This window comes from Schistocerca gregaria, chromosome 4, assembly GCF_023897955.1.
Source record: "Schistocerca gregaria isolate iqSchGreg1 chromosome 4, iqSchGreg1.2, whole genome shotgun sequence".
In the NCBI taxonomy this organism is placed as follows: domain Eukaryota; kingdom Metazoa; phylum Arthropoda; class Insecta; order Orthoptera; family Acrididae; genus Schistocerca; species Schistocerca gregaria.
The window spans coordinates 718,617,854-718,641,328 of NC_064923.1; the positions used below are offsets into that span (position 1 = coordinate 718,617,854).

A 23,475-nucleotide genomic window follows, 5' to 3' on the forward strand; every position below is an offset into this window, starting at 1 on the left:
CCAGACGGGTTTAATGAAGGAGTAAATAGGTCTAAAGAACAGCGGCGCATTTCCACGCGAGCTCATTAAGTAAGTGCAAAAGAGTGAAGGATGGCTCATCAAATTCCATCGGCAGTTGCTGTGAGAGAGGTTCTGTGCGTCGCAGGCAAGTTCACTGTCAATGTTCTGAGTGTATGCGTTGCCAAGTGCATAAAGCAACATATTAGTTCTTCTCACACACACGTCGATAAAAAAAATGGCCCTCAAACGGAGGCTTACTGACAGTCACTGTTACCCCGCACCATCTGTAAATGGAAGAGCAAAGAGGGGAATTAACACCGGTACCAAACGTGCCACAAGATGGCTGCCGGTACTTCAGCTGTGGGTGTTATTTTGCGAACAGTAAGAGGCTTGCCTGCGACCACAAGGGCAATACTGTCGGTCGTGTGCAGACCTCAATTAACGTAGCGAGCAGAAAATGAAGGGGCCGGCCGTGCACGCCAGCTGCGCAGCTCCGCTGCGTGCCTGAGGGCCGCCAATCACGCGCACACCTACTAACAGCGCACCGCAACCCGACTAGCTGGCACTACCTGTGTCGAGTCACAGCCAATTCAAAACAGACGTCTGATTCTGGAGGGCCGCGCTATTGGCGGGGGAGCTCTGCTTCAACTGTACTGCACCAAACATTTCTCCGACTGGGAGAAATCACTTACGGGGTTGCGCGAGGCTCAATCTTACGTCTGCTATAGTTTCTCATATACAGGGCCCCCCACGTCCCTCCCCCTCACAAAAAAGAACTGAAAAACTTTGGGGAGAGGTTCTTACGCAGAAATAAATAAAAAAAATGTCTAGTAATCATGAGCTCTAAAATGCATAGCTTAAGAGGCCTGACCACGTGTTCACATTCCGTACTATACTACAGATCTCTTCTACTGCAAGGTCTTTGCTTTTCATATTTGGGAGGAGGAAGTATTGGACAGAACAAGAAAAAAAGTCCAATAAACATGGGGTCCAAAATGCGTACTTCCAGAGCTATGAGCTCTTGTTCATCTTCGCTGGTGTGAAACCCATCCCTTCTACTGAACAAGTGCTTATAGTTTTTAAGGCAGGTATTTTAGAGCCCTTGTTTACTAGAGATTTTTTCCTTGTAAGGCTCATACTAAACCCCTCCCAAAATATGAAAAGTACTTGTAGAAGAAGAGAGGTGTTTCACTGTATCGACGATGACGAAGTACTCACATCTCTTAAGATACGTGCTTTTGCCCTTGTTTACTTGACGTTTTTTCCTTATTTTGGTACAAGGAACCCGTCCGTGAAGTTTGACGCTGTTATCTTGGAACACTCAGTATAAAAGACCCTCTAGCTAATACACGACAAGAAGAATTTCTTCTTTTGAGAGCGACACTAGCACTGCGATGAGTCCAAACACACATTCAGCAACAGAGGAAAAGGCAAATAATTTTCTTAAAGGCGTTATTGAATGGTTTTCTGCAAATGGTTGCACTCTCAATTCCAAACGCTATACAACATATTCGTTCCCCTATATCCAGGTATTACACCAACGATGGATGTAAGCATATGGTAAGAAAATAACAACCAGGGTGGAATCATCAAACAAGGTGTACATATTGAAAGACATTCTTGCATAATTAAAACAACTCAATTCAGTCACATTTGCACTTGCAATCATTTCAAATCTAAGAAATGTGCTGCAAGCACACTGTATGTGGTGCTATTCCACGACCCGTCTTGTAGATATCCGTTTCAAGGCGTTAGGCATTTTGACTACTGATACAGGATCTAAGTGTCCCCCTTGTTGCAAATAAGCCACTACAGTTATAAACGAACAGTGGTCTGCATAATGAAAATACCATAAGCAAAAATGCATTCATTATTCTTTCATTTCTGACTTAAGCGCGAAATGGGGTGCACAAAACTGCCACCAAAATTTTTATTACTTACGCGATGATATAAAACTTATGACAGACAGGAAAGTTAACCTTTGTAACAGTCAGTACCTCCGTGACAATAACTTCTAATCCGTAGAAGAATTTCTATTAATGGATTATGTAAAGGGAACGGGCAGAAAAAGTTGCGAATGGTCAGCCAGTAGCCATATTTAGATGACCAGTTCCACATCCCTAGAATTAATCGGGCACATACCCTATAGAACATGAAAACTTTTTTCTTCAGCGTTTTTACGGTACAACTACATAATAAAGATGGGTTTTAGGTAGTTACTCGATGTTAGAAAGCAATAAAAATTAAAAACCAGATTAAGGATATTTTTCATGTTCAAATAGTTGATAATCAGATGGTGGCTTACAAGATCATCTTCACGGCTAGTGAAATTAATAAATATGAGTACGGTAGCAGGTTCGAATCCTGCCTCGGGTATGGATGTGTGTGATGTCCTTACGTAAGTTAGGTTTATTTAGTTCTAAGTGTAGGGGACTGATGGCGTCAGATGTAATGTCCCATAGTGCTTAGTGCCATTTGAACCCATATTAGCCATTCTCGACAAGAAAGCTGACGAGGTTCTACTACTTATACGTTAAATATACGGAAACATCTTTTTCTCTGACAGTCATACCAGCCTCCGAAAGCCAATGAAGTCCACATGGAACATTCTTTGTGAACCGTATTTAAAGCCATACCAAACTTAACGTTTTCGTATCGATTCCAGTTTATGATCTAGACCAGTGGTCGGCAACATGCAATACACACCCACAGTCATATCCTTGTTTTGTTCACGATACACGGAGAAATGTTGCCTGTATTTTATGAAAGAAAATAAATTTCAAAACAATCAGCTACAATCAAGAGCCCATAGTTTGAGAGAGGCTCGCGAAATCCAGTGTTAACCATAAGGAAGAACCTGATGAACTTGGAAAGACATTAAGAATGTCTGCAGATTAACTTATACTAGGTGAGTCTGAACTCCGACAAAATTTTGGAGATTTTCCGAGTATTTTAGTGTCAGAGATCCTTGGAGTCGATTGGCTGGTGGCAGAGTAGTCGCATATCTTTTGATTTCTTATCACCACTTATCTTTGTATTAGTATTACATTGAAAATATCTGCACGGCTGTGCAAATGTCGACGACATGCAACGTGTGTTTGTTCCATTCATTCACGGCACTAGCTGTCCACACCAGAACAAGGCACCCTCAAGTTTACGCTCAGTACTGCTAGTTCCTGTTTCACATTTGTTTTTGCAGCAGTACTAGGTGTCTGTCACTAGCGACATGCAGCAGTACGGTTGGGTTTCCCGATGCAGTTTTGACCGATGTGCGCCTCGAGCGTGGGTTCACTGAAGGCAGTAGAAGAACAACATAAAGACGCTATGCCGAGTTATTCCCACCCTGACCGCACCCACGTCGCAATACTTTTGCATCGGTACACAGACGCCAACGAGAAACTGGTTCCTTCCCAGTGAGACTGACAGCATGCATGTTAGTCTTTTTCATTGTTGCGATGGGATTGTCACAGAAGCGGAGGAGAATGCGGTAACAAACCGAATACATCATAATGTAATTATCTGGTAGGAGCAACTAGGTCTGTTATACCACCAAACTCAAAAAAAATTTCCCGAAAAATCTCCTCAGTTTGAGTTTGTCCTGTAGATGGTACGCCACAGACCAAAATTTGACCATTAAGCGCTTATCTGATGACACATCAAAGTATGTTTAAAAAGATACAAAATATTTTCTTCGCTCAGATGTTCTTAAGTAATACCACACCACAATAACATTTTCAGATTTACGTGATCACGAATTCATCTACTGTAGACTATGGTTAAAAATTGCCACCGTCTCCAATCATTTATGTTGCGTCCATTTTATTTTCTTAGATTGCAATACTACTGACCATCACATGTAAGTTATCTCTTCCGTATAGCCATAAAGGCTGATTTATATCACAATTATTTTTTTCTTAAATAACATCGTGCTTTAAAGCACTCAATAGGTTTCTTCCATTAAAGTTTTATTTGACGCTGCTCTGTAGCGAAGTTACTATCAAAATAAAATAGTTACTGAAGTTAACCTTAGTTTTTATTCAGCAGTACCTGTAAAATATTAAGCTGGCAATCCGACAACGTGGTACGTGAGTGGTGAAAGCTTGCCGACCTCTGCTCTAGCCAGAAGCCTTCTGTTCAGCTTGGAGATATTAGGTGCAATGAAATTTTACCCACACTAGCTTCACGTTTTTCGCAACGTGACTTCGCTTTAACTGTTTTTTTTTATTGAAACTCAAACAGTAGTTTAATTTCTGGCGATGTAAACGCTGTAATCACGCAGTCCAGATCCAGCAAAGCGAGTGACTGCACGCTGTTTTTTCGTGTTGGGTTTCGGAGGGAAACAGGTATATATACATTCCGATATTCGAATGTAATGAAAAGTAGATCGGAAAATAAAACCTTTTGCTATTGTGTTCTTCTCTCCAGGGAAGACATACAAAATAATAAACCCAATAAAGTCGTTAACCTGTCTCAAGTATCGAAATGCGCCGTTACCTTCCTGTTACTTATTTCGCTTATTTGTGCTGTACTATGTTAACTGTGGTATTTTTATTTTCTCATTTAACTCCCAAGGAGTTTTTTTTTTTGTTTTTTCCTCCATTCAAATGCGAACGAGAGACGGTTGCAAGGATACTTCGCAGATCTCGACTGACTGTACCAGGGTAGCTCTAGCACGACAAAAAATGCCTCATCCCAGAATGTACGATCTCAGAGAACGGATGTATTGCATTGAACATTTACGAAGTCGTTGACTCAGACGTCACCGTGACACTGTTACCAGTCTTTGACTTCCTTATTTCATACGATTCATCTTAATGAAGGGGGCCCTGAATGTTCATTTTCCTTATTAATGAAGGATAACTGCATTCCATGGCACATTTCTAATGCGTGCGTCTACATTATGCTTCTTGTTCAGAGAATTGTAGTATGGAGATGTGTTATCTATTTAGGACACATGTGAATGTTATCGTAATGTATCATCTCCACATGTATTTCTGAAGGCAGAAGTAGAGAACAATTGGTACACGAATTAGTTTTAATTCATTTGTGCACTAGTGGTCTGACACTGTTAAAGACAGCATCCGCGAGACAGTTCATTATCCTGCATAATAAATACAGTGGATATTGTGAAGACGTGCTACACGATTTCCATTGACATCACAACCGCAGGTAACGTGTCGATAATGCAGAAGTAACACAACAGGGGATTCTAAGCAAGTTCATCGCACCTTTTGACTCATGACGGGTAAAAATATTTTGTGAAGCGCACCATCGCTGTTCGGAAAGCAGTTCACTGACGACATTTTCATTCAGAGAATGGGCAGAACAGGACTTCGACTACAAATGGAGCGCAATGTTCACTTTTGTTTGTAACCTCCTCGCATTAGAATGCTTCTACATAAAGCTTTTTGTGACGATTTCCTGGCTCACAGATGAGATTAGTATACCCTCAGCAAACTGACAAGAAAGGAATGTGAATGGCAGCTGTACGACAGATAACAGAAAACAGAATGTCCTTTGAGGATATAAAAGCCATTTGCTGACAGCGCGTTCTTGTCACGTTCGCAGCAAATTCCCCCAACACGCAAGACCGTATAACAGAGCACCAGTAAAGAAGAAAAGGCGAGGAAAATGGGGACTTACATCGTGAAAGGTATGCATCAGATACCGTCAGGTGGCTTGCAGAATTTTCACGTAGATAATATAAATTCATCAGTTGCGACATACTTGCGTATATGAACACTGATATAATACTGTCAAATGTTTTTTATTCCAGTCTTTGAGCAGTGTCTCTTTCAACACAATACAGCATTACGTATCACAATATACTCTTATACAACTAGGGAAATTTACAGATAAAATAAGGTAAAACTTACCTTTGCTACACCATGCCCTAAAGTGAAAAGGCCGTAATGGCTTCGTCAAAACATATAAATATACTCAGCACAGCATCGTCACATAGATATAAAATAAGGTGTAGATTAGGCCACATCGTCCACAGAGTCATATTTGCAACAGGCTACTGAAGTACAGTAGCTACCAGAATTATGTTTGCCTACATACTACACAGACGTCGCTACTGTGCGCTTAGATGTAGTCATCATTTACGTAAGAAACATAATCTGATACAAACACATTGGATAAAATACATGTAGCAAACTTTTAAGTATTGATAACTCTTACAGAAACCAATTGTGATACAGTAAAAGATGAATACAGTTACCCATACAAAATTATTAAAAGGAAGCATATAAAGATAATAGGTCTGACACTTTTATGATGAATTTACGGTCAAAAACTACTATACGTAATACATTGCCTGTAGCAACCTATAATTTACCTATGAAAGATAAAATGTCTATATGACAGCTGAAGAAAAGACAGATCAATGATCAGCGCCCTCTGTTGTGTCGGTCTCCAGGACGTTGTGTAGGCGCGCACCGAACGTAAGAACATAACCACTAGAGGGCTTTACATACATCCTGATATTACCCCACTGAACAGTCAATAAATGAAATTATCTAGTCTGGCCATACAATCCATGAATAGGACATAGCCAGTTACAGAAATGAAGCGACGAATGTATGGAAGTAAAGCAAATGCCTACTGTTCTCAACATAAACCATATAGCAAGGCTCGGTATAAATACGCGAGGCATTGTTTGGTTATCGTAGTACGTTATCAAACAAAGCAAAGTAGGTGTTGGGCCCAACGCGCTACGATAACCAAATAATGCCTCTCGTATTTTTATACCTAGCCTTGCTATATGATTTATGTTAACAGTAAGCATTTGCCTAACTTCCATACATTCGTCGCTCTACTCCTGTAACTTATTATGTTCTACTTATTCATGGATTGTATGGCCAGACTAGATAATTTTATTTATTGACCGTTAATATGTTGCTTAACCGTTTTCTGCGGGAGAGATATCACGATGTATGTAAAACCCTCTAATGGTTAAGCTCTTACGATTGGTGCGCGCCTATATAACGTTCTGGTCACCGGTGCAACAGAGGGCGCTGATCATTGATCTGTCTTTTCTTCGCCGTATAGACATTTTATCTTTCGTAGGTAATTTATAAGTTGCTACAGGCAATGTATTACGTTCGGAAGGTGGTAGTAAAAAATGCCTGGAGATCGGTGGCTAGAATCTCTCCCGATGCTTGAGGCGGTATAAAGAGCGACGCCAATGGACAGTGAATTCTGGAAACAAGTCAACTGGAGTGATGAACCACGATATACCACGTGGCAATCAGATGGAAGACGTTGATTTGGCGAATGCCTGGAGAACGTTATCTGCCAACAGTGAATTACCGAGGAGGTGGTCTTACGGTGATTAAGGCGAGGAAGGATACCTACACGTTTTACAGCGCCGTGTACCGTGTACTGTAGGAGAACAGTACGGAGATGACGACTGATTGTGCCAGAATGACAGTGCACCCTGTCATAGAGCATTATGCGTAAGCCAATGATATGAGTACAACAACACTGCTGAAATGGACTGGCCTACACAGAGCCCCGACCTGAACCAAAACGAACACCTCTGTGATGAGTTAGAATGTCGACTTCGCTCTAAACCAGTGATTCCAACATCGTTGCCTCCTCCGATTTCAGCCCTCGAGTAAGAATGGGCCGCCATTCCTCCACAGACAATCGGACACATCACTAGAAAGCGTCGCCAGCGGAGTTCAAGCCATAATACAGGTGAAGGGCGGGCACACCACATATTAATGTCCACTGATGAGTGTCCGGATGGTTTGGATCAAATAGTGCAGACATATTTTTCTCATTAAATTCGGGAATGGAATAGCGCAAGAAATCGCTAATATCTGTTGAACTATCTTCCGCCACTCGGTGCGCAGTGGCTTGGGTAGTTTATAGATAAATGCAGATGACACCGCATCCCTACAAGCTAGAAAATTGTACTTAACAATATGATAAGGTCGACAGGTCACTGGCCGAAGACGCTTTATACAGACGGAAACGTGTGTGTAGCTATAAACCTGAAAACAAACCATCTCAAAAGTTGGTCAATATGTTCAAACGTGTGTGAAATTCTAAGGGACCAAACTACTGAGGTCATCGGTCCCATGACTTACACACTACTTAAACTAACTTACGCTAAGTATAACGCGCACACACCCATGCCCGAGGGAGGACTCGAACCTCCGGCGCGAGGGGCCGCGCGAATCGTGACATAGCGCCTGTAACCGCCTGGCCACTCCGCGCGGCTCAAAAGTTGTTTTAGCCTTTGTATAGTAACTGTAACAAAACGAATTCTGGCCTGCGGTTTCTCTCGGATGGGCGCGTAGCTCTGTACTTACCTTGGCGCTTGCGTGGAGCCCGCCCCCGTGCCGCCGCCGCCGCCGCCGCCGCCCCCGCTGCCGGCGGCCCGAGCATCCGCGCCGCCCTCGCCGCTGCCTGCTTCGTCATCCGAGTCCAAGCGGTCCCGTGAGTCGCCCATGCCGACAGGACAACTCTGCACACACACACACCCGGGAAGCTCGTCATCATCCACTTGGTGCATGCAAAGGCGAGAGCGCATGATACACTTAATAACGAAAAATGTTGGTTTTGTTATGGCAGTTCACAGTGAACTGAAAAACAATGTACTGGACACAGTACTAGCACAGATAAACAACCCATCAGTAAAAAACAACTAAATATACTTATTTCTAGGATAAATTGCCGAAGGTAGGTCTCCATTATCTCGAGGAAAAATCCCGCAGCTGATATACGAGGTTTTAATTTATTTTTTATGATTTGTATTTACTGGTTACTACTTGGCATTTCTTCAAAAGCGAGATCGTTAGCAACCAATTATTCCAAACCAACAAGAGTACAAAGCAAGGAGACAAATACCAAGAACGATCTCTTCTGTATTACCGCTTTTGCTCTTCAAAGCGGACTCTGTCCCTTGTGCGCATGTGTGCGTGCGCAACCAAAATTACGCACGTACACACACACACACACACACACACACACACACACATACATAGTCACACACTACATTCGTCCGACGTCAGCAGGTAATTAAACTCTATGACAAAGTTCAAACATCACTGTAAGAATAAACATCTATATCTATACCCCACAAACCACTGTGAAGTGCGTAGCGCAACGTTAAGTTGTACTGTAACATATGCGTACACAGCGTGAAGAAAAAAAAAAATTGAAACACCCACATGGGGAGGAGCAAATGAAATGAAACTTCACGGGTTGACGGCGGATGGGATGTTATTTCAGTTATTACCATATCGAGTGAAATATAGGAACTTGACAGTATGATTCTAATTATGAGCACGACGTGACAGCCCCTCTGGCCTGGATGACGCGCTGATTTATCTGGGAAGGGTATCCGTTGTGTGCTCTTCTGAGACATGCTGGCCCACAATTCTTCTGATATCCGCACTGGGACGCAGTATACAGCCGAGCTGTTCACACATGTTCTATTGGGGGCAGATCTGGTGAACTTGCTGACCACGCGAGTATCTCACCATCACGCAGGCAGTTCATAGAGTTACGTCCTATGTGTGGATCAGTATCGTCCTGTTGAAAAATGGGACCACGATGTGCGACTGTGACGTACAGTTATGCCTTTACGGTTCCCTCAATCACTACTGGCCATGATCTAAAGTCATACTCGATGACTCCCCACACAATGACGACAGCAGTAGCACAAAAAATGGTTCAAATGACTCTGAGCACTATGGGACTTAACATCTGAAGTCATCAGTTCCCTAGAACGTAAAACTACTTAAACCTAACTAACCTAAGGACTTCACACACATCCATGTCCGAGGCAGGATTCGAACCTGCGACCGTAGCGGTCGCACGGTTCCAGACTGAAGCGCCTAGAACCGCTCGGCCACACTGGCCGGCGACTATACAACCTTGCCTCCCCTCACCCCCCCCCCCCCCCCCAAAAAAAAAAAACAGGAAGAATGGAACCTGTTCGCAGGTGGCCGACAGTGGTCATCCAAGGTAGGGAAGGCTGAACACAATGCGCCGCCATTCCTCACCAGTCTGTACTTCCCGATCACGACACCACGCCACCAGTTGGCGGCAGCACAAGCAAGAGATGTTAATTCTATAGTCATGCTGCTGCTCGTCTCCCACCAATGGTACGAGGTGCCACAGAAGACGGCAGGAAGTTCATTACTTCTTTTCGGATGGCAGGCGCAGACGTGAAGAGGTTACGATGTGCTTGGTGCGCAGTAGAGCAATTCTCCCTTGTGGTGGTCAGACGTGGTCGAACGGAACCTTGACTACGACTATGTCTGACTTCACGTTCCCATGGAGTTCAATACTGGGCCACTGTCACATCCGAATGCTCTCAAGTCTGGATATTACACGATTTGACCGGTTGGCTACATGGAGACCCACAATGAAACTCCTTTCAGTCTCTATATGGAGCTGATGACGTTTTGTTACACGAGTACGCAGCACCTCTGTGTCCTTCACACATCCAACGCTGTTCAAGCCCCTTCTATACCCCACCAACCCAAGTAACAACATTAAACACGAACAACACTAATGCACTGTGGTGGCCGCTGTACCTACAGTTGTAAGCTCTCCGTATTTTACCGGGACCTCACGTATTTGACCCATATTTCCTCCAGTCTCTCGAATTTTTGAGACGTCTCGCATATTGAGCGGGTTTTCTCGTATTTCATATACTTCGTAACGTTTTCCTTTTCCATACCATTCAAAGATTATCGTTCCCAAGTCAACAATCGGTTTTTGACGTTGGTAAGCTTGAAGCTTCCGTGAAGTTCAGTGTGCAGTTTGTATCGTAGTTAGTATACCTATTTAGCTATGATAGGGAAAGCGACAACGGGGGCCACTCGAATGCGCCGCTAAAGAAGAAGGTTCACTGTGTATGCTTATATCTGCACCATTGGGAAGAAACAGATTTTTGCGTGGGATCAGTAAAAATTAAGATGCATAAAGCTTTTTGCTCTTTATGCAAAATGAATAGCGCTGTGATGCTATGAAAATTGCGTTCTTATAAATTTTGCATGCTTTTTAGTTGCTTAGGCAACAGTATTCTGATATGTTTTGTGTAAGCAGAGCGGGCTGTGAACAAGACGTCAGCCAATTGCACGCTGACAGTCCCCTCTCCAGGAAGACAACGCGACAGCGGCGGCCTCTATGCGAAGAGAACATGAGCGCCGCGCCCGGCTGGTCGCGGCCCAGTTCAAGAGTAGCTTCAAGACTAATCATTACGCTTGTACTATGTAGTATTGTCTATACTGAAGAAGCTTGTTTACTTCGGATGTCGCCCTTTGCTTACAACACATCTACGTGATTCTCAAAGTATTGTGATTTACTTTTCGTAATAATACTCATTAATACGATTTGCTTGAATTTGACAACGACTAGGCAGCCTCTTACGAGGGCGACAACCGCATTTTTATCTGCTCATTTAAATAGATGTACTTTGATTTTATTTTGGGTGGGATTGGATGTTATTGAATTTAGATTCTCTATAACTGCCTCGTGGTCACTGATCCCTGTAACCGTCATGATGCTTCGTATTTGTTCAGAATTGTTGATGTTAAGAGGTCAAGTATGCTTTCCCAATCATTTACGCTTAGAGTGGGCCCCTGAGCTAATTGCTGGAAAGGATCATCTGAGAAAGCATTCAGTACAATTTCAAGTTTGCTTTGAACTTTTCAGGCACTGTATCGTCTGAGTCAGGGATCGGTAAAATGAACCAATGGTTAATTTATTCTGGATGTAAAGTATAACCTCTGCATATAGTAACTCACAGGAACTATCTTCTTGAACTTCACTACAAGGTAAACTATATCTGACAGCAATAAACACTCCACCACCATCGGCTGTAGCGAGCTATCCGTACTTATGACGATTCGAGCTTCCGTGCTTGCTATCAGCGCTTGGAGCTCTGCTTGTTTCCCAACACAGCTACGACAATTTACAATACCGATTGTTGCTAGGTTTAACTTCATGTGCTTGCCCTGCACCCTTTTAGACTGATGCACCCTTTTAGACTGTAGTTTACCGGGAGCATCTAACCTAAATTTCAAAACAAGCAAAATTCAACGTTATTCATCAATTGGATTTGCAGTTGTTGTGTTTTTCGTGTTTGCAGTTAAAATTATTGGAGGTAAGGTCCGCCAGTTATGCAAAACATCGTTTTTTCAAAGCTCCCAAACATATTTCAACGACCTCTATGCCATCATCAGTGGGTTTCTGTTTTATTTAATCTGTAATGCGAACATTTTTACTAAATGATTACAAAATTACAGAAATATTTAGTTCAAACAACTATTTGCTTCTGTTAGTTAATACATTTACATTCGGATTGCATGGTTTTGCAGGACCACTTGCATATTATTTCGTACTGGGAACTTGTGATCTGTAACCAAACGATGTTGATGAGAAATTTTGTTGGGAGTTAACCTACCATTTTATGCTTTAAACGTAAACTCCCAACATAATTTCTTATCAACATCGTTTGATTGCAGATCACAAGTTCCCAGTACGAAATAATATGCAAGTGGTCCTGCAAAGCCATGCAATCCGAATGTAAATGTATTAACTAACAGAAACAAATAGTTGTTTGAACTAAATATTTCCGTAATTTTGTAATCACTTAGTAAAAATGTTCACATTACAGATTAAATAAAACAGAAACCCACTGCTGGTGGCACAGAGTGCTGAAACATGTTTGGGAACGTTGAAAAAACGGTGTTTTGCATAACTGGCAGACCTTACATGCAACAAAATTCAAAGAATGCGAGTGACAGATTGATGGCTGTTGCTCAGCATTTCACGTTGTAGGTATTTGGCTACTGAGAGGTGGTGGGAAGTAACGATCCTGAGATCATCTTTGGCTGTATCGTGCAGTTCCTCGCGTCTCTTCTGTCAAGGGTCTTTCGTTCGTGTCACTAGACCTTGTGAAGTCCTTGGCTTTGTAAAGCATATATTGTTGTGTAATGTCTATTTATTTGATTCCATTAGTACGAACAAGGGAACTGCCGTACCGACGAACGTGGGGCCGGTAACACATGTGCACCGTGTGAACTGTTTTCCCTGACTCAGATAACAAAAGAACTATTTGTTTCAACCGCTAACTTCCTGCGTCCGTAAAACACCACCATCCGCTATTTGTTCTTTTTACAGCAATTATGATTTACTTGAGAAAGAAAATCTGTAACTAGAAACCTGTTACTCCGACCAAAATTATTTGCACTGCTTTTTTTAAAGTGAGGACAGAGGAAAATACACATATCGACTAATGGAGGAGGACGGGAAATGATCATTTATGTTTCATTTTGTAGCAAAACAAAGTAAAATATACCGCAGTTTTAATAACAGAAGTGGGAGGGTAATACCGTTTATCAGGCAGTGAAAACGTATATTGAAAAGGAAAATGTTGGAAACAGACCCGAGAAGGCAAATGTGGACCTATTAACTTGAAAATTCCCACAATGGAAGGACGTTGCCCCTGCTTATTAAGCTAACTGAACGAGCCACGATAAATAACAACTCCGAATTTTGTGAACATAGCACGCTTATCTTTCAAAAGAAACAACTAGCGGGATAATCTTCCACTGTGCAGATAGTAATGAGTACACCACAAACGAGGCGCCGTCTACTCTAAGCACTTACGAGGAACACGTGAGAAAGTACGAGTACATGAGGACCAAATTCAACAAATTCCAATGTCGACAGCTGCATTGACAACTATGTTGTGACAAATTCTGCGGTTCCGACAATAAATGTACATATTTATGGAGATTACATAAATTCGTGCAACAAAATGCGAGTATACGCTGTGTTACAGCGTCCAAACTACAATTTTAATTTTGATTCTAAGCCGTCATAGTGACTGTACCATGTAAAAACAGAGATTCAAACTAATAGAAAATGAAATTCCAAACTCAGACTACTGTCGTGTAATAATATAGTTTGCTAACTAACTTACACCCGGGAAGTGGAGAACCTTCACTGCGACGTCAACGCGATGAAAGAGCGTATACCCCTTTCAGACCTGATTTTTTTTGTGAATTAAGGTAGATTTTTCTTAATGTGGCAATGCTCTGAGAGCACAGTTTTAATGATTTTAGAAGCAAGATTTATACAAAATTATGTACCCATTTGCGAAACATACTTTTTACTCTTGGCTTCATTTTATTGACTAAAATAAGTGAATACGAAATGTTCTCTAATGTAATAAGCAGAAAAGTGATCATTCAATAATTAGCACGCAAAATCAAAATGAGAATATTCAATTATACTGCAGAATACAGTGAACCAACCACATCCGTGTATTGTGGTGGTCGAAAGCTCCTGCGCGCTGTTGCATTGAGTTCCTATATTGTCATTGTGATGCCGGACAGTTGGCAGCATCTGCCCATGATAAAAAAAGGCTGAACATTCCAAAACGTGTAGCTTAAGTTTCCAGTGGGAAAAACAGCTTCTGTTGCAGCTAGGATACAGTAAAATTTCGTGTGCACATTGTAGCCAGAGGGTCTGAAAGGGATACGGGGAAGGGGACAGCGAATTTCAAATAATGAAATCCTCAGTAATTGCTTTGTAATGCGTAGAGAATTTTGTTTATCATATTATATTCCCATTAATGTTGCTTACATACGATATCGCAATGTTGTTTCTTGCTAAAATTGTTTATAGCGTTGAACAGCACGTCTGCTATTTAAGTGCATTAACTGCATTAAGATGGCACATGAAAGGAGACAGCAACATCTACAGGTCCATGATAAGTTTGAAAAATCCTTGTGTCTTATAGTCAATTTTTTGATATCTTCCAATAAATATACTGCACTCTGCCACACGAAAAACTTTGAAGCTGAGGTTTGGCTTGGAAGTGTACGTTGCCTAATAAAAAACGGTATACAGATTTTATCATAATATTCCCCATACAAGAATTCTATGCGATACATTGTGCTTAATTAAATAATTAAAAACAATGCAAACCAATCAGTTCGTGACCTCGGTAACTTTAAATGCATAAACGATAAGGGCACATCTTATCTGTCGATCCACAGTTGAATAGAAACATTGCAAGTAGTTTTTTTATTAACTCTGTGAATGTGACGGAATAAGAGCATTTTATATTCGGATATACGCGTTTCGGTTGATTCGCTGTAAAGTATATTGAGCGGTCTGAAACACATACTATTTGTAAATTGCACTGCCGGCCGCGGTGGCCGAGCGATTCTAGGCGTGTCAGTCGGGAACTGCGCGACTGCTACGGTCGCAGGTTAGAATCCTGCCTCGCGCATGGATGTGTGTGATGTCCTTAGGTTAGGTTAGTTAAATTTAAGTAGTTCTAAGTTCTAGGGGGCTGATGACCTCAGATGTTAAGTTCCATAGTGCTCAGAGCCATTTGAACCATTTAAATTGCATTAAAAATGTAAATGTCGTGTGACTAGGACCTCATGTCGGGTAGACCGTTCGCCGGGTGCAAGTCTTTCGATTTGACGCCGCTTCGGCGACTTGCGTGTCGATGGGGATGAAATGATGATGATTGGGGCAACACAACACCCAGTCCTGAGCGGAGAAAATCTTCAACCAAACCGGGAATCGAACCCGGGTCCTTAGGATTGACATTTTTTCGCGCTGACCACTCAGCTACCGGGGGCGGACTGTAAATTGCATTGAAGCTGGTTTATTTTCAGCACTTCGGAACTGTTTAGAAGCAAACATGGCGATGTCAAAATCTGCACAACTTCAGTCAGCTACAGAAGAGCGACATAGGAAACGCATGTACACAAAATGTAATGAATTTATTCTTCTGCAGATGGACATAACGTTAACGTCACATGCAAGGCCGGAATTTAAGGACAAGGTAAACCATGAGTTAATGAAGGAAGCAACTTTCATCAACGACGAGAAACAGCAGTGGTACTTACTTCGGTAGCCGAGATCGATAATGCTCGCCTCTGCAGTGATGCTTCACTCTGAGGTAGGTGGTTAGAATTCCGACGGTGAAAGACATTTCCACTAGCAGTCTAAGACTCGAAAGAGGAGATGAAGGCGTAAAGTTCCTCGTCACCAGACTTTGTACCAGTGCATTTTAAACGTCTCCACAGTGCGTGGCGAAGTGAGGGCATGTAACACTGTTCTTGATTCGTTCATCGGTTAGGGACGTTTAGCTCAGTAGCCCCCTTAGTGGTCAGCCCCGTAGAGGAGTAGGTTAAGGTCTCAGCCTCTACTTTGTATCTCATTGCCATACAACGCGGAAGAGGGATTACATACGTTACAGTCAGCTACACTGAACACCCAGCTCCTATACACGAAGTGGAAAATGGTCATCACGCACGGAGGAAGAGAACCCCTTCCGATTAGGTTGCTGAACGAGCCTTCGGGTCACCTAGACCACAATGTCACTAAAGTCTTTCTTACTTTAGTGGCGCAGCAGAAGCTAGGATAAGATAAGTATTGGGCAAGAATTTGGCCATGATCTTTTCAAAGGAATTATCGCCTTTATTGGTTTACGAAAACCTAAACCAGTATGGCTGCGACAGGACTGCAATCCGGATCTTTGTGAATGCGAATGCAGTGCCTCAGTACTGTGCCATCTCCAAGTACTGCATATGCGTCTATGCCTTTTTTACTCGACCACGAAGGAAGCATGAGGCGATCGTCTGGGCTTCAAATGTTTGCGATACGCAGATCTGTTAATTATTCTCGATCAGGCTTCTGTATTTAAAGCCCTTCTTAATCGAAGATTTACTACATACAGACTTTTGTTAACGTTAACTAAAGATACATTAAAGAATGGATCTGTATCGCTGCACACGAGAATATATGCAAGGCGCAGAAGTATCTGTCGCAAAAGATGTGCAGTCAGAGCCAATCGAAATCTTTATTAATCAAAGATTAAAATATGCCAGTTGCAAGGTGCCATCTAACTGCTTCCAGCAGCAGCAGCAAAAATTTGATTTTCAATGTCTGATACAATTATTCACAGAATTTAAAAGTTTAAAGTGCAGTCATAATCTACTCTAATAAGCTCATACAGCCACATAAATTGCAGTTATTATCTTCATCTAGTATTCCGGCCAGACTGCACCCCCCCCCCCCCCCCAACACCACTATGCCGAGGGGGGGGGGGGGGGAGGCGACACTGCGAATGCTGTTGTTGCGCTCTTCGTGCGACTTGGTTTCATATTTCTCAACAACAAACGAAACATATTTTCAGCAGCAATTAACTATTTTTGCATGTCGAAGACATACCACAATTTTTCTGTGGTACAAACTGCTGCCAGGCAGACAGTTACAGATAATTTCACAGGTTTTCGCACTCAGGCTGCCACGTAATCGTGACTTATTTAGTTTCGTAATTGAAAAAAGGACTTTTACACAAATAAAAGTATGTTGCTCTAAATATTAGTATTTTTGCAACCTCGTTTTGAAGATGCATAAAGTCTACTTGAGGAAAACAATGTAGACGTCCTGGAAAGTTTTAACGTTAAATGTATTTACCTTTCAGAAGAGAAATTACAGTGCACATCAGTTACATCTGCACATGCACATGCATCTGAAACGGCAGACGCTGTCCAAAACAGATGTAACATGGCAGTGTTCCCAAAACTTTTAGAGAAACATATTTGTAATTCTTTCAAGACCACAATGAAGTCTCTAAACCTCGTGAGTGAGTTAAGGGAACTGGACTCTGTTGTCACAATTTGCCACTTCTACATACATAAGATTTTCAAAATGGAACTGGACTGTGTCGTCAGAATTTGCCGCTTCTACATACAATAAGTTTTTCTTTTTAAACGCATCTCCACCAAGTCAGAAATAAGTTGTTTCTCACCTTGCAGTGGTGTCTTACAGTGAACAGCGTGCAATCTAGTCCACTTACAATGCAATGCTCCAATTCTCTCCCGATGTTCTATTTTTCGTTCCTGCACCCCTTTTTCCTTTATAAATTCAACAATAACGGGTTTTAAAACGAAAAATTGTTCCAGTAATACCCCCTCGACTAAACCGCCGTACTCTGCAATAGTATACAAAGTCTCCATATTCTCATTCAATCGATAGCTTTTGCAACTGACAGTTGAACAAAGCGTGCCTTCCGAAGTATTCGCACTACCAATTTCTTAACGCACTTCATGGCTGCAGATTTAGCACGAAGTGCTTCTTGATGTACAGTACAATTTACCCTGCCTGTCGATTGTTGTAATTATTTGCTCTTTCACCGTCAACTAAATCTATGAATTACTTCTGCATGCTGTTGTAACGTAGCTTCATTAAAAATTAACAGTACCCGCCGATTATGCGACTGCATAATAGATATTGAGAATTCTTGTCTCTCTCTTCTGTCACTCCAATTCATTTTAAAGGCTTCTAACGACAGATCGCTAGACTGCCTCTTTTTGTGCAAAAGCCACTAGACCTGTGAATGTCCCTCATACCACCAACCAATAGCGAAGGGTAAACAGCGCTGACAGCACGAGCCTGGCGAACTGAAGAGAACTGTGCTGTGCTGACCTAAAAACTCACACCGCAATACTAAATAAAACATCGCGCTGCACTCTATACTTACTAGAAGGTCCGAGCACAGCCGAGACAGGCGTCCACATATCCGGCTGGCTGGCCGGCCCTGTTTCAAACACACGAACCTCGCCACTGTGCAAGTTGCCACAGATACACGAGCGCCAGAGACGCTGAGGAGGATGGTGGCAGCTATTTACAAGTAAATATAAATCAATATACCTCGGCTTTCGATAAACCGCATGTCCCATGGTGTTACCATCTTTGCGATAAACCACACCATCTAGACATGGATCTCTCCTTCTAGATTTCCATGGTACACCGGATTTGCCCATGGAGAGAATTAAGATGGCTCAAAAAATCTTGGGATTTATCTTCATCATGGAGCCACATTACAACCGTGTCGTCAATGTATCTTCAAAAGACTCTGGGTCTCAAACTAGTAGATTCTATTGTCTTCATAATTAAACTGACCACCAAGGCCAATAAGGAGCTACCCACTGTGTCACTGTCAATCTCTTCAAAAAATTCGGTTAGAAAGTATGTAAGGATTATAAAAGCGGAACCTTTGTGAGTAATGACACATCGAAGCTGACTAATAGATTCGAACTGTTCAGGTTTAGTGATTTTAGTTTGCTCATAAGGTCTACAGAGTTGCTTAAGTGATAAGCACCGGTTTTCCCATGGGTTCCCGGAACATCTTTATTGAAGGAACCAGACCACTTGGTTTCAACTTCTGGCGGAAGGGGAGAGGCATTAGGAAGCGAAGCAGTCTTATTTACCATCTGGATAGTGGGATCTTTACTGACCTTCACTCAGAACATTTTGTCATCATGGTTGTGAAACATTAAAACAGAGGCGTTGTCTTTATCAACTGGGAGAACCGCAATCTCGATATCCTGGCTGACTCTGAGCACTATGGGACTTAACATCTGAGGTCATCAAGTCCCCTAGAACTTAGAACTACTTAAAACTAACCAAACTAACGACATCACGCACATCCATGCCCGAGGCAGGAATCGAACCTGCGACCGTAGCAGTCGCGCGGTTCCAGATTGAAGCGCCTAGAACCGCTCGGCCAACAGAGGTCGGCGTATATCCTGGCGAAGCTTATGTAGTGCAGCAGTCTCTGCCAAGAATATGTTACTGTTTTTCAGGCGAACTTTCGTAACAACCCAGCAAGTTACACGTCTTATTTCATCTGTTATATCTGTGGAGAGTGTTCGAACAGGATCTTCAATGGTGCTGATGAACACAGATATTGGCAAGACCTTTGGCATGTGTGCCAAGTTCAATCATTTACCTACAACAATCATCGTAGCGCCGTCCAGATCTCCACCTGTCATATACTGAAGCCCCAAAGAAACTGTTAAAAGCATGCGTACTCAAATACAGAGGCACGTAAACAGGCAGAACACAGCGCTGCGGTCGGCATGCCTGTATAAGACTAGTTCAAATGGCTGTGAGCACTATGGGACTTAACATCTGATGTCATCAGCCCCCTAACTAACCTAACGACATCACACACATAAACATTATTGAGCATATCTGTGATGCCTTGCAACGTGCTGTTCAGAAAAGATCTCCAGCCCCTCGTACACTTAGGGACTTATGGACAGCCTTGCAGGATTCATGGTGTCAATTCCTTCCAGCACTACTTCAGATATTAGTCGAGTCCATGTCACATCGTGTTGCTTCTCATGCTCGCGTTATTATGCAGGTGCACCAGTTTCTTTGGCAGTTCAGTGTATAAATGACGAGCGTCGATCAAGAGTTGCTTGCTAAGAAGACGTCTCAACTTCACTACACTTTGCAGTCTGTCTCATTGTGGCCACAAACCTTATCAGACATGGGCCATGTCGCACCATCTATCCAGTTCCACGAGTTGTGGAAGGACTCCACAGACATTTCACGTGCAGGCGAAATAATTGTTCAGAAACCAGGTACACTAGTTGATAGGTAAACCATATTCTCTCCATACAAAAGAAGGACGAGCCTTTCTTAAAATCTTATTCATGGAAGTTGGTTTTAGAAAATGTGCTATCCTGGCAAACGTCAGAATCATGCCATGCGAAAAACAGGACGGATTCTCAGTAAGCACCAACTGCAACTGATTTCTTGGCTTTCATAGGAGGCAGTAGCAGCCTTGGGTTACATTAAAGACGCCTAGAAGCTCCAGAACGTTGCAGTTTAGAAGATCTCCTGCGAGAGTGGCCTTTCGCACAGTCCATAAAAGATGTACGGGACACAGTAGGTACATCCGTGTCTTGCAGCACAATAAACCATCTGTGGCAAAGCACTGTACCAGTCGCCTGTGCTCCACGTAAATGCTGAAATTTTACAGTCGACTTCATCTTTTATGTGACTTGAATGTGAAAGAAGAGTTGAGATTCGTTTGGCAACAAGTTTCATAAATAAAGATAGAGGTTTCAGCTTGGACAAGTCAAGGAAGCGGCGCTTTGTTTAATAAATTCACGAAAACGTCACCATAATAAGCTCATTATGATAAATCAACTCCGCAGTGTAGCCAGAGACTGCACTTATGCATAGTTCTTTGCCGTAGACCTACGTCCCTGGAGCTTTTGTATCTCTGCTTACATGGGCAGTGGACGGTCCCCAAGTTTAAAACGAGAAAACGATTGCTTTAGCGTCAGTTGAGCGCTCAGTGGCGCGCATCACGTCGCCCGAGACACACAGAGTCACCATCTCTGCTCGTCTTCGCCTGCGACAACGCGGAGAACCGGCGTGGGCGATCACTAATGAGCCGCTGAAGCACAAAGGACCTCGCCTCAGTGAAATAGGGGAGGGGGGGGGGGGGCTTGGGGTAACAAGGAGACGCCACAAATCGAGATGAAAATTTTGTTACAGATTTGTGGAGGAAGAACACTCGTGTCGATACTCCGCCTAACCTGTGGTTAAGGTATCCCTTGTGATGTTCCCGTCTGTGTCTGAACCTGCGTGCAGCGACAGTCTTTCGGCTCACTCTATAGATCAGTGGTTCCCAACAGGTGGTCCGCGGACCCCCAGGGGTCCGCGAGCTATGCCAGAGGGCTTTGCAAGATGCTATTAGAATAAATAATATATTTCGTATGATAACAGCTTTTGTGTTTTGGCCGCTTCCTGCATGAGCAGAGCTTTAGCGAACGCTAACTTCTGCGTCTAGCGTCTTCCTAGAGCCAACTGACACATAGAAAACGTATAAAAAGACTCTTAATTTGGCTTTTTTAGGTACTTGATACTGTGATATGACAACGTACCAATCATCCAATCATGCTCGATGAGGGGGGGGGGGGGGGGAGGGTGGTCCTCGAGTAAATTTTGTAATTTTGTTGGGAACCCCTGCTATAGATGATCGAACGGATTACGGTCCAAATAACAGAAGTAGTGGAATTTATGCGGCTGCACGCACGAAATGTAATAGAGCAATCACTGCGCCGCGAAAACTGTCAATCTAATAATTAATAGCTTGCACATTGACGCAGTTCGTGCTTTCAAAACAGGGCTGGCCTGCCGGATGCGCGTAATCCTGTCTCGGTTTTGCTCGTGGCTTCTCGGAAATACCTGGTGAAGAGCAGTATTTCATTTCATATTGCGGTGTGGCATTTTTCGGTCAGCAGATCTCTCTTCAGTTCGCTAGAATCGTGGTGCCAGCGCTTTTTACCCTTCGCTATCGGTTCGTGGTATGTCCTTTATACCATGAGGGCTCAAGGCTACCGTGGCGTCCCAACATTCGCTTTTCCCGCGCACCATCCACGACCGGAACACTTAACAGGGAAAGTTGCAGTGGTACACGAACTATCCTCTGCCACACACTATTCAACACAACAAGTCAATTATTAGAGATACAAACTGTGTATTCATCCGGTATTTGAGACTGAGAGTCCTTACTGAGTTGCAACAACTTTACACGTTATTTCAAACCTTCACAGTCGCTCACAAAAGCTGAAAGGAAAAAAGTTTATCACTTACTATTACTTCTTTACTACTAACTCTGTTCGCAATACACTGTGCAGACCGTATCCACATCCATCCATGAATGCAACTGAAAAATATCACTGTACGACAAACAGTTCAGGAGATATGACGTTTTATACACGGGAGTTTGATTCTCGGGAATGGGCGTTATACTATAATCCTCAAAGACCAACAAACCGATCTGTAGTTAATTTCAGGTCAATATTTAACAACAGCTACTGCATACGCCAAGGCAGTAAGCGTAGCGTAAAGTAAGTGAAGACACCGCTTCCGCAGTTGAGGACAGACCGCAGCTGAGATAATTACCGGAGGTTTGTAATTAAGAATGCGAAAGGCTGTGGGCCGATGTAATGACTGAGGAGGGGAACGGCCGCCTTGGCGCCAATCATAACTTTTCCTATTAAATGGGCGCCCAGCCTCCCCGGAGTCCGAGCAGTGATCCCGTAGGCCACGTGGCCACGTGGGTTCCACACCTGTCGCTGCGCTCTTGCCCTAACTCAGCAACAGCGCATTTTCTGTTGTCCCACTGAAACTCTGCTATATTTTATGTGACAGTCAGTGATCCGTTAACACGATACTTCACGTCACATGCTTGTCTCTTTTCCCAGCGTCTATCCCGTTATACATTTTTACTCTGTGGCCGATTGACTTTCCTATCTCCAGTCGTCAGTTAACCTACGGGGGCGAATTCGAATGTGTCACCTGTCTGTCAATCGCGTAAACTCTGCTGCGTGTTATTTATTTTAGCTGTTTGTAAACCGTATTTCCTAAGACAGAGATTGGGGACAAGGCCGGCATTTGCCTAAACAAACGTGGAAAAGCGACTAAAAATTAGTGTTGTCTGTTGGCTTCTCTCTGTTTCTTCGACCGACGTTTGTTTGATAATTTTTCTGACATAACGACAGCACCAGTGGTGGCGGACCAGCAACTGTGGGCCAAGCTTTGACAGTTCCAGCCAGTCGTGCTGGCGAAAAATCATTAAAAATAATCAAACAAACGTCGGCC

The 23,475-nt window shown here is 42.9% G+C and overlaps 1 protein-coding gene across 7 annotated transcripts in view; it reads right to left on the reverse strand.

Annotated features, from left to right (window-relative positions):
- The window catches only part of LOC126267043 (uncharacterized), a 1,079,001-nt gene that overhangs the window by 534,940 nt on the left and 520,586 nt on the right, over window positions 1-23,475 (reverse strand). For all 7 annotated transcript variants that reach the window (XM_049971866.1, XM_049971859.1, XM_049971858.1 and 4 more), the window contains one exon: window positions 8,325-8,479. In XM_049971866.1, the coding sequence (XP_049827823.1) occupies window positions 8,325-8,464 (140 nt within the window). In that variant the 5' untranslated portion in view covers window positions 8,465-8,479. The remainder of the gene's footprint in view (window positions 1-8,324; window positions 8,480-23,475) is intronic.